The 12813-nt window shown below is 36.8% G+C and overlaps 1 protein-coding gene across 12 annotated transcripts in view; it reads left to right on the top strand.

Moving 5' to 3' along the window:
• Nucleotides 1-12180, top strand: part of ADGRL2 (adhesion G protein-coupled receptor L2) — a 214238-nt gene extending 202058 nt beyond the window's left edge. For 3 of the 12 annotated variants that reach the window (XM_063298172.1, XM_063298173.1, XM_063298176.1), the window contains 4 exons: nt 380-508; nt 2074-2170; nt 6338-6466; nt 10075-12180. In XM_063298172.1, the coding sequence (XP_063154242.1) occupies nt 380-508; nt 2074-2170; nt 6338-6466; nt 10075-10829 (1110 nt within the window). In that variant the 3' untranslated portion in view covers nt 10830-12180. Of the gene's footprint in view, nt 1-379; nt 509-2073; nt 2171-6337; nt 6467-6686; nt 6769-9269; nt 9323-10074 lie in introns of those variants that run through there. The other 9 variants (XM_063298174.1, XM_063298175.1, XM_063298184.1 and 6 more) reach the window with 6 other exon arrangements.
• The last annotated feature ends 633 nt before the right edge of the window (nt 12181-12813 follow it).

Genomic DNA, 12813 nt, shown 5'->3' on the forward strand with positions numbered 1-12813 from the left:
GACATTCTGGAAAATACTGGAATGTTCTTCCTGCCCAGACCACACCAATACAGCCATTTAGGAGTGGTCCACTAGTTTTCCTAAGGAAAACTTCTGGAGCAAGAGGTGCCACATTATAATATTCACAGCTACAAGGGTGTCACTATTTTTCCCCTCTAATCAATGTTGGGCAATATAATTGGGAATGTACTGTACAGTTCCCCAAACATAATAAGTGTTGAGAAAGGTTCAATAATTTAAATATAATTGTCATGTTTGTTTAACTGAATGTGTAACGCTGGTTCCATTCCAAATATGGTTCATTTTTTTAATATAGAAATACATTTCAAAAAGGAAAACACGAATGTATCTGATTATGAGCACTGTTATTCACATATAGGTACGCAAGGAGTATGGCAAGTGCTTCAGACATTCATATTGCTGCGGAGGATTGCCCACAGAGAGTCCACACAGTTCGGTAAAAGCATCAACAACACGAACCAGTGCCCGCTATTCTTCTGGCACTCAGGTAACAAACATTTTGATGTTATCTTCTAATGACAGCATCTTTTAATTAACCTTGTTTATCAAGCAGCCCATTGAGATATGTTCTGTTTAGATGCACTAATTGTATTCTTGTTGACAGTCATTTGATGTATATGCACACACACGCACGTGCACACACACACACACACACACACACACACTGTATGCCAATTCAAAATATTATGAAAGTTTGGAATTTGTGGTGGTAGTTTTAAATTCTTTGGTGGATGATAGGTCCAACCATAGATAGATTTAGATAATTATTCCCTTTGATTAGAGAATGACTGAGTGCAACTTTATAAAATAAACCAAGTCAAATATGAAACTAAAGTATGCTTCTTATAAAGAAAAGTTTCAGAGAAGATTTCCAGATGGATTTTTCAGATACCTATTTCAAAAACATTTTTTTGCAAAGTAAAATAAGGCTAGCGTTAGGGAAACTTACTTGCACAAATTGCTGTATATTGGTTATCACCTGCACTTTCTCACTTCTGCAGTTGCTAAATACAAACAAGACCTCACTGTTTGAAGTAAAGGGTGTTAGTATTTGTGGGGTTTGATTTCTGATTATGTTTGAAGAAGATGTTTAGAGTGTGTTGTGTATTTCATGCATGTGCAAAATGATAGATGAGCTTTTGTGTATGTATAAAGTACATTTTTCCTAGGCCTTTTTATCCACCTTTTTTTAAAAAAAAAATCTGTGGTTGTTATACTGGAAGAGAACCCCAATGACCTACCAGGACACCTATAAGTTGTGATACATTTCTATTTAAACAGAACTGTTTCCCTGAATAAGGCCCTCATGTTTATATTACATTATGTTTTTTTCCCAGATTTGTATGGTGTTGCTTTTTCTTTCCAGGCAGATGAAAAGAACTGGGAATGGGACTAGGCCACCACATTTTATCTGTGTGTGTGTATGGGTGTCTGTTTCTATAGCCAAGTCTGTTTTTCTTCTAAAAGTACTGATGAATAACAACTTCCTCAAGTAGAACCTAACTGAAGCCTCATGAACATTTAACTCCTTAACTTTCCTTCATACTAGAGCTCATCTTCCCTGGAAGTATTGAGAAGTAATCATAACATGGATTAGAGGAACTTTAATAAAGCATATAAATTACATGAACATGTCAGGTCTCAAATTTGTGGAACTTGGCTGGAGGACAAGATTGTTAATACCTCTCTTAGCATCAGTTGGTCAAACAGGAAAGAAATAAAATGCCACAAGTTAAACACTGCCTAAAAGGCACCAAAACTTCTGGAGCTAATTTGAAGCCAAGCACATCACAACCTGTCCTCTGTAACTACTCACTCTTTGTCAGTAGCCTGATTTTAATAATATGCATGACATATACTACTCAAAAGAAAATTAGCAGCATAGTCTGAAATGCATTGACTTGGAAGTAAGTACTACTATGTTCAAAAAAAGGGCTTACTTAGGAGATCACATGAGATGATTGCGGATTAGTAGCGAAGTAGTAGTAGTAGTAGTCTTCTGGAGCGCTTTGAGATGTGATAGTTCCACCTGATTTTCTTTGCGTTTAACAGAGCCGAATAAGAAGAATGTGGAATGATACTGTGAGAAAACAATCTGAATCTTCCTTTATCTCAGGTGATATCAATAGCACTTCAACCCTTAATCAAGGTCAGTTATTTGATAGTTTTCACTCTACTTTTTTAATGGTATTTCTTAAATAAAAATGTAAAAGTATTAGATTGCAATAATTAAGCAAAATAAATAGATATGCTCTGGGAAGTTACTGTAGGCTAAAGATCTCAGCATCTGAGTGAAAACAGACACATATACAGAAGACTGTTAAAAAAAAACTGTAACTCAGACTGTTTGCCTTGAATAAATTTAAAACTCAGTTCCTTCATCTCCTTACTAAGGATGAAAGTTGACATTCACATTCATGGAAAGCATATTTAAATAAGTCTCATCAATAATTTAACTTAAAAGCAAGAATATAATTTTAAAACTTTGCTAACCTATATATTCTAAAACTGAAACCGAACTACCAGTACAGTAAAATTTTAAATGCATTAGATTTCCATACACAGTTTGCCTGTAGAATCAAATTAACATCAGCTCGCTATAAAAGGCATCTGCAAATACATTTTCCTTCCAGTATAGTTCTGATCATGTCTATAATGTGGAGCATTTATCTGCCATGTGACATAGGGAAGGAGGAAAAACCCATAGTTTACTTTTCAGATCTCGGGTTGATCACTTCAACTCAGATTTACTCTTTATATGCTTTCAAACCTCTTCACATAGACATACTAAACAATACTAAAGTCCCATCTCAAGACAGCCAAAATGGGATTTTAGAGAAAATGGGATATTAATGCACAAAGTTTTGCTGTAAATTTGAACCCTTAAAATACTCATCCAAAAATGACAGGATCACTTACTCTGTTCAAACCCAGTGGATGAGAAGAGGGGCCATCTTGTCAGTTGAAAGGTCATAAAAGCTACTGGATAACTTTCAGTACTAGGGTCTAATTCTGCCATGACAATGATTGGGTGATAGGATTTATTATGTCACTTCCATTTTACAAAATAAATGCATGGCTGTGGTCAGCATTACAGGAACATTGCACAGTAAACAGCATGACTATTTCAAGCTGAGTATTCCCAAAGAAATCACAAGCTGGATTGGTTTAAAAAGTTGCCATTGCTTTTTGCTTCCAGTGCAAAAGAGGACCATTCATATTTTGATTCAGCAGTTGAGCTGGTTTCCATAACAACATTCCCCACACTTAACAAATGTTTCTTCGTTGTCTTGAGAGAGATCTGTATACACAAAGCAAATATTCTTAGAAAGCTGTTCCCTGATTAAGAAGTGCAAGTGTCCTCTTGGGAGGGAAGGAGAAGCAAATGATGATGCGTGCATCATAACATGATGCAAACTGCATCATGACATCATTAAATAATTGCACTATCCAGATGTCATGATGCACGAGTCATCATTTTGATGTCATTGTGCCATACTACAGACAACCACATTAATTACTGTAGGATTGGGGTGAAAATTGTTTGTACATGCCATTAAGTCTTTTTTTTCTTTTGGTATATAAAAGATTATAAAAGCCATTTCTGAATTATCTCTAGAATAATGTACAAAATACAGCTAGGTTGAGTGATCTACCCAAGCTGCTTTTCGTTTAATGACTATTTTTAATGTTCATCAATACTGTATACAACAAAAACCTAACCCTTGTGTTCAAACGTGTGTGGTACTGGTATACCTTACAAGGGATTTCTAGTTAATTGCAGCTTCATACATCTTTTTTTACCCTTGCTATAATGTATGTATATTATCCTAGATAGGAAGTACAAATTTCCCTTCACCAAAGCCAATGCTCTTTTCTTCTCTAATTGTTACACAATGCCAAGTAATTATGTGCAAAATGCAGTGATCTATCTTTGCAACATTCTGTTTTCCCCCAGAACTGGTCAATCTGAGTGTTCTAAAAGTGGTTTGTATATTTCTGCAAGTGTATCTTCCAGAACAGGAAGTAGTTAATGGAGTTCTGGATGCGATCCAGCCCCCAAATAAGCCAAACTGAACATTTTAGGGGAAAGTGAAATGTTCCAGTGATGAACTGATCCTTTATGCATATCTGCAATACCAAGCAACTCAACTTGGATGAATTTCAGGAATTAACCACTGCTTTTCTGGCTGAATAAAGACATTGCAAGACTTTTTTCTCTGATCTCAACCCAATCATTGTCTAAGGTTCCCTTCCATTCTCTACAAAGGATATGTTATCTTCAGTTTAGGCTGTACCTTATTTGTTGGCATCTCTTCCTTGCCACAACAGTAAACTTCTTTTTTCTGCAGGTGGGAGGGGGGAGAAAAATTAGAAACAGGGAGCAGAAAAATATTACATGTTAAAGGCAAGCTGAATAATAAGAGAACAGTCTGAAAGGGTCAGGGATTCTTATCACGTTCATATTTCTGCCTGGAAAGTAATGTTACCCATAGTGTAAAAGGGTTTATTGTCAGTTGAATGTATAATGCTTCTTTCTAGCATTTCCATAAAAGGAGAAAATTAGCTAATTAGATGTACTAACCTGCAGCTCGTAGTCTTAATTCACACACAAGCTATAATATGTGTTACGCTAGCCCAGCCATTTGGCTTATAAACATGGTCAGATGCAGTATGTGAACTCAGATTTATTCAATCAACCATGGTTATAACAAGCTATGGCTTAGTATGCTGCGCAAGTCCAATAATAATTTGGCTATAACCATTTTTGCACCTGTGATACTGAACTGGCTGGTTGGACACAATTTAAGAGATAATGCAAGTCAGAAACTTGCCTTATTCTCTGAGAGCATCCCAATGAAATGTACTCAGTAAAGCTAAGAAGAATGGGTGCTGGATTCTTAGTTTACTGTGAAAAAAGGGTCATGCTTTGGAGTACTCAAAATTAGGAAATTACTGTTCAACTGTACTGTGGTGAGTATACTGGAAACAGTATATGTAAGAGGGTAGCAAAGAGCTATAGCCAATTGTGTGATTCACCTGCGGTAAAACTATAATGCATAGTTATTGTAGTAGTAATTTTATGATACATAGTATAGTGCAAAAGGATTTGGATTGCCTTTGCTCATATTTAGAGTAAGCCTTAAAATGTGTAAAAAAAAATCAAATTAAATCAAATTGCAAATAAGATTAACATAAGCTGACAGAATAGCAATTCCCTAAACTCCAGGATTTTTGCTACCTACAGTAATAACATTTTGAGTAGTGATAAAAGCATTAATATTTAAAATGTAATATCTGCTGCTATTGCCACAACGAGAACCTAATCAATTTACAGTCTGTATATAAATTTTTAGACTGCTCTGTGTCTCCTCTTGGACCTGTCAGACAATACCAGGCTCCCCTATACACTTTCAGACTGCTCAGTAGAAAAGCACTTTCACCTAACTTTATTGGGACGTCCGCAGAGCAGTGGCGTGTGTGTATCTACTCTGACAACTATATTAATATAACAGACCCAAAACCAGTGTGATGTTTCACATGCTGAGTTCTTACCAAGTAATGCTATATGTGGCTACTTCAACAGAAGCTTATTGAAAAGTGTTGATGCATTAGGACTGAATTGCAGAGAGAGGCTTTGTGTGAGCTTTCATCATGTTCATTTAAGATTCTTGTTACGGAGAGCGCAGAGATAACTTAAAGATAATTGACTTTACAAATCCTTGCTGGTAGTGCAGCATGAAGCATCTGACATAAAAATATATGAATGATTTACCTCCGACCTCTCCTTCTGCTGCTCCTTCAGCATGTGTTCGTTGCATATGATGGAATAGGCTTCTTGCAGCTTGCCATCTCTTACCTTTACTTTGTTTCAAACTATGCTAGTGATAAGCCTTGACTGTTGCTATCAGAGATTGCCGTTGCTCTGAATTAACACGTGTTTGATGTATCTAGTCTGGTGCCTACCCATGGTTAAAGTCACAGACATTAAGTTGTAACATCTTGAAATAGAACATTGGTCTCTGTATTTAATTGCTATTCATGTTTTAACAGCAATTTTGTATAAATTAGCAAATGTCATTCTCAGCAGGTGTTTACTTTGGGGATTTGGCCAGCACCTGTGAATTACGGAAATCTAGCTACATTTTCACCCTCTTCCTTCAAATTAATAGTTCAAATACATTCCGAAATGTTCAGCTGAATTAAATTTGAGGGTTATACATGACTTGTGATGAAATTAAAAAATATACTTTATTGGAACTGTCAGCATCAAATGAAAGAGCTGATGTCTCTCTTTCTGTTTCTTTTGCTTTAGGAGTGACTGGCAATTACCTACTAACAAACCCTCTTCTTCGACCGCACGGCACTAACAATCCTTATAACACATTGCTCGCTGAAACCGTTGTATGTAATGCCCCTTCAGCTCCTGTGTTTAACTCACCAGGTGTGCCCACACTTTGGGATATGTTGATTTTGCATTTCTTTTTAAATTATGCTTTGCTCCAAGCCTCTTCTCTTAATTTAGTTGGAGCTAGAGTTTCCTTTAGAATTCTTCTCCTTCCGATGCTACAGATAATGCCAGGCTTGTAAAACTGCACTATATTATAGTGTTAATCCTTTACCATAATAGTATTTGCCAATAATCATCCATGTTTTTAACACAGGTGGCATAAATCTTAATATACTATTGCAGGACTGACACCCCATGCTCCGAGAGCCCATCTTCAAGATATATATCACTTAGAGGTATCATATCTATGAAATATAAATTGAATCAAAAGCTTGCTGAGAACAATCTGCTTATGGAGTTGATTAGACCATTAAACCCGCACAAAGGCATCTTGACATCTGCACTGTCCTGCTGTGGGAAACTGTATCCAGAGTCACATTTAGAAGCCAACTATAGTATAGTGCAGCTTTATAGGAGCACTTTGTTTTGCGGTGTTGTGTTTTACTTTGTTTCCTTAAGAAAGTCGTCAGATGGTGGCTAGTCTTAGAAGAGCATAATTGTGTGGGACATACAGCCTGAGTGCTGGATCTAAACTCAGATGCTTGGGACAGTGTGTGTCTTCTGTCCTCTGAGCATTTGTCACCTAACTTGACATTGCTCTGATCCATCATTCAGTTGTAGGGATATCAATTCAGTACAACAGGCAGACCTCTCAGGATTTCAGAGTATTAGCATTAACCATACTTTTGTTATACTACACTAGCCAACAGCTTTTCATAACTAATGAGGCATTTAAAAATAAAAGAATGCACCTTTATTAATTATTAGTTTAATAGGTACTAGTTTTTAATGTAAGTGAAATCCTGTCTTAAGCATTTTTTAATGTGCTTTTAAAAAAAAAACTAAATGTGTAAGCCTGTTATATCAGTTTTCCTTATTTTAAAAAGTGAACTGCAGTTTCTGTGTTCATTCTCGTGTTTTCTTACTTTCCTTATGCTCTCCTCTAGCAACCTACAGAGAGACAAGTATGGGAGTAAAACTTAACTTTGCCTATCAAATGTAAATTTTTTCAGCATGATTTTTAATGGGCACAATTAAAACATAACTAGCGGTCACGAAGTAGACTCAGCGGGCAAGTGGTTCACAATTTCAAAATTAAGTATTTCCACAATCAACAGTACATGGGTACTGCTTTTTGGAAGAACCCCCAAAAAGTCACTAGGTCTGTAGCAAGCCCGATTGGTAACTGATGATATCCGATGCTGAAATAATTTGCTTAAAACCAGAGCACTGTTGAGCAAAATGCTTAATAATTGACATAATATTTTTACATTCCCACAGTAATCTTGCTACAGGCTAGGAAAGACTTCAAGTGAATTACCTGATCATGGGCATCTAAACTTGCCTCTTTAAAACTGGCTTAAGTGCATTGGAGTGTGCTTAATTCTGCAGTATATCACAGAAAATTCTTTAAGGATTATTAAATATGCTTCAATATTTATTTAAGAGAGTATGAAGAATTAGATTATTAAGAGAGAGAGAGAGAATGCCTTTATAGAGGAAAATAATACTGGCATGTGGTCCATGCATTGGTTCTCTATTATGAATGCCATATGTTCCGTATGGATGAAGCTTTTGCAAAAAAAGATCTAGAAATATATATGAAATTACCCACCTACCAAACTTGTTTAATCAAAGCCTAGCGCTTTTCAAAGACTTGCTATCCTTTTAACTAATTCAGCACACGTGAATGGCTGGAACAATAGAATGTAAGATTAGCTGCAGCTTTTTACTTCTCAATTAGTATTCTATAACCAAAGGGGGGAACAAATCTCTGAGGCATCAACTCAATGTCTTTATAGAAGCAACTCTGAATTTTCTTGGTTGAGCTGCAGCTTTAAGTACTGGCTGAAAGTAAACCTGGAAACGTCTTTAGATGCACACACAACCTTTTTATTTCTCTGTAACTACTCCAAGCCTTGCATATAATGCAGCAGCTTCACAGTGGTCAGTTTCATTCAGACAACAGTACTCCATTCTTCCTTAATAGTTCCAGACATTGCTCTAGAACAATAAAAGCAATTTTTCCAACAGCTCACTAACAAGTCATCTAACTTTCATGATCCATGCCATTCAGTTTCTTTAAGAGCTTTCTTTTTCCTTCTTCTTTGTTTGAGAAGCAATGTGATGTCTTGGTTTACATGTCTTGGTGTCTCTAGAAAAATGTATTTCTTTATCTCCAGTAAAAGCACATTTCACCATAAAACTCCCAATTTCTCTCTCTCTCTCTCTCTCTCTCTCTCCCTCTTCCTTTCCTAAACTTTGCTTCATCTTTCCAGCAGATGTATCCAATTTTTTTCCATTTCTTCAGAAGTTGAAGGTTATCGGCTCTGACTGATTACCTCCCATTCCACAGCCAACATTTCTTCTTTGGTTAATTTCTGTGACCCATGCTTAGAGAAATCCCTAACATTTCTGCTTTTTATTTCCATATGCCCATGGTGTCTGTGGGCTTAACTCTGAATAGACTATGCTGGTCCATACGGTTCTGTCACTGTGACTGATGCAAACTGCAGGGCTGCAGGTAAACTTTGACTTTCTGAAGCCTGGGGCCGTTGCTGGCAGAGAGAACATGAAATGCAACCCCCCCCCAAAATAAAGTACATTAAAGTGGGGAAAAAAGCTGTTATTGCTAGTAATCTGATTTGCTGAACCCTTGCTCTGACTAAGTTGCTGAGACGCTCAGTAATTCTTCATCTTGTTACAATAAATCATTTTACTTTCTTTTATATATCAGCTACTCTTAGGCCAGATAGCCTGAGCAGACAGACATGATGTGAGTTGTCCAAAGTGAGTCATTCCACCTGCTGTCTTTCCTGTGTTGGATGGTGCTTGTGGGCTTCAGTCCCTTTCAGTGTGAGAGATGGCTGTCTGTGCTTAACATAAAGTCTCTGTATTTGTCCATTTTTTGGTCATTCTTTTGTTTGTTCCATCTTCAGCTAAAGAAACACACAGACACAAGGAAATGTTAGAAATGTTATATTAAAGTAGCTGCTTGCTAAATATGTGGGGTTACTGTTATGCATTTACCTTCTGTTTTGTATGTGACCTTATTCCTTTTTCTTCGTTTGTTTTCTCCCTCCCTCCCTCCCTCCCTCCCTTTTCTTTTTTTAATTTAGTGTTGTTTAGGACAAATTCTGTTGATTTTATTTTTCCTGAATCATGATGTTGTACTTATACACTAAATGTTTATGAATGAATTGCTTTGCATTCATATGCAAGGACATGGAGTCACTTTCCTCTTCCTTGCAGGAAGAATTATAGAACTGAGTCCTAAATTGGTATATTAGAACCTGTTATATTTGTTTTCAAATTTCTGATTGAAAGTAGCATTGAAGCTCCACAGAAAAGCAGTATTGCTGTAAAATTCTCTCTCTCTTCTATAAGGTGTGTAACTCTTTACCCTTGGAAGTCTCCCAGTCATGTCTCAAGTCTGACTTCCAAGTACAACTTTGTCCTGAACTACATTAAAGATTTTCGTAGAATAAGAATTTTAGGTCCAGGGTAGAGAGTAACCCATGGGTGTCCCTTCTCTGTTGCAGGACATTCACTGAACAATGCCAGGGATACAAGTGCCATGGATACTCTACCGCTAAATGGTAATTTCAACAACAGCTACTCTTTGCGCAACGGAGACTATAATGACAGTGTGCAAGTTGTAGACTGTGGACTAAGCCTGAATGATACCGCCTTTGAAAAAATGATCATTTCAGAATTGGTGCACAACAACCTGCGAGGCAGCCACAAGAACCATAACCTGGAGCGCACATTACCCATCAAAGCTGTGATCGGTGGGAGCAGTAGTGAAGATGATGCCATTGTTGCTGATGCTTCATCTTTAATGCACAGTGATAATACGGGCCTGGAGCTGCACCAAAAGGAACTTGAGGCCCCTCTGATTCCTCAACGGACTCACTCTCTTCTGTACCAACCACAGAAGAAAGTGAAGACTGAAGGAACCGATAGTTATGTCTCACAGCTGACAGCTGAAGTCGAAGACCACCTCCAATCACCCAACAGAGACTCGCTTTACACAAGCATGCCCAACCTCAGAGACTCTCCATACCTTGAGAGCAGTCCTGACATTGAGGAAGATCTCTCTCCCACCCGGAGAAGCGAAAATGAGGACATTTACTACAAAAGTATGCCAAACCTTGGAGCTGGCCATCAGCTTCAGATGTACTATCAAATCAGCAGGGGGAATAGTGATGGCTATATAATTCCCATTAACAAGGAAGGATGTATTCCAGAAGGGGACGTTAGGGAAGGACAAATGCAGCTAGTGACAAGTCTTTAATAGTGTAGCAAAGGAATACTGAAGGCCACATGCAAGTATTAAACAGACTTAATTGGCTCCATGCAGACCCCCTCATATCTGCTTGAAGTGACAATTCTCTTGTCCCTGTGGTTTCTCCCATGTAAAGGAGTTGACTGGACCTTTCAGTTCTGTGAATTTTTATAAAACAAAGCTTTGTATATACACAGAGTATACTAAAAGAATTATTTGTTACAAAGGAAAAAAAAAAAGATACCATCAAGGTATTTTAAGATATCTTGCTGCTGACATTAAAAAAAAAGATGGTGAAATAAACACACACACACACCACACACACACACAAAGTGTTCCAGCCATTTTACAGCAGCAGTTTGTGAACTAGATTTGTAAATATGGCTGCATCATTTTTGTATGCCTGCATTGTATTATATACAAGACGTAGGCCCTAAAATCCTGTGGGACAAATTTACTGTACCTTACTATTCCTGACTAGACTTGCAAAAGCAGGAGAGAGATTCTGCACCAGTCTGCTGTTCATGGCAAATCTTTCCCACTAAGGCAAAGGTTGAAAACTTGTCTAACCACTAGCAATCAAGCCACAGGCCTTATTTCATATATTTCTTCAACTGTACAACGAACTGTTCTCATGAAAAAAATGGCTAAAGAAATTATATTTTGTTCTATTGCTAGGGTAAAATGAATAAATACCTTTGTGTCCAAACAGAAATATAATTGTCATTAAAATAATTTTAAAGAATTTGAAGAAAATATTGTGAAATGCTCTTGGTTGCACATGTGCTACAAGCTGTTCCTTACACTCAGTTCCATAGTACCGTAATATGTTTAAAATGCAAACTCTACCCATTTCCCACTTCTTTTTCACTGTAAACAGTGTTCCGCTTTGACATGACTATTCTTATGGCTTAACCTTGATATTGCCAAAAGAACATATTTTCTGGAAAGAATTCCCTTAGATGCCAATTTATGCCAGGCCTTGCACAAATTTGGTTAGGAAAGAACAATCACCCACATCTATTCACTAGTTATAGATTCAGTTCCCTTTTTGTTCTTTGATTTGGAGGAGGAGGAGGAGGGAAGGTGGACTAGTGAATAAAAGGTTCCTGGCCCTTTTAAGCTAAGAGACAAGATAAATATTACTCTTCCATATTCCTTCTGCCTATATTTAGTAATTAATTTATTTTATGACAAAAGAGCTAATTCAATGTACATTGTTTCAGGTTTTTTTTTTTTTCTTTTGCTCTTTTTCTCCAAATCCCTTTGTGTAAACCTGTTAATAATGAGCCCATCACTAATATCCAATGTAAAGTTTAACACCTGTTTGACAGTAAATAAATGTGAATTTTTTTCCAAATAGGTAAAAATGCGCTTTCTTGCATATGGGTTATAAGCTCGATTATTGATTTTGTGAGCTGGTGAAATTCTGCTTAGGATCATTACAGTCTTCCGGCTAGGTGAAGAAGATTAAAGGAAGAGTCAGTTCTATGCTGCCACTTCATAGTCACGTGTCATCAAGATGAGAAGCAGACCTGTTTCAAAAGTTGGCCGCATGCTCCCCCTTTTAGATGAGAGATTTTTAAAAATTCAAATAATCTTATTTATTAAAAGAAGTGAAAATTAAAAACTCTACAGTCATGTTCCAAGCAACTGTAATTATAGGACTACAATTAGTGATAAAGATAAGCTCTTGTTACTGAGAACAACAAAAAAATACTAATAAAATACTAACATTGTTTCATTTATAAAAATGTCGTGAATATTCAAGCCCTTGCCAAGATGGTAAAATCACAGCATTTTTGTAATATGCAGAGTAGCATGGCTTTTATTACTACTACTGTATTAGCAAAGAGGGAATCAAGGCAGGAAGTTGATACTATGCCCAGAGCTTTATAGTATGTCAATAGTAAAGGAAGGATTTAAATTTCACTAAACTATTTGTTTATTTCTCAACATTGGGTTGTCTATAAAGCACTCTAGATTCCAATTT

This window comes from Candoia aspera, chromosome 3, assembly GCF_035149785.1.
Source record: "Candoia aspera isolate rCanAsp1 chromosome 3, rCanAsp1.hap2, whole genome shotgun sequence".
In the NCBI taxonomy this organism is placed as follows: Eukaryota; Metazoa; Chordata; class Lepidosauria; order Squamata; family Boidae; genus Candoia; species Candoia aspera.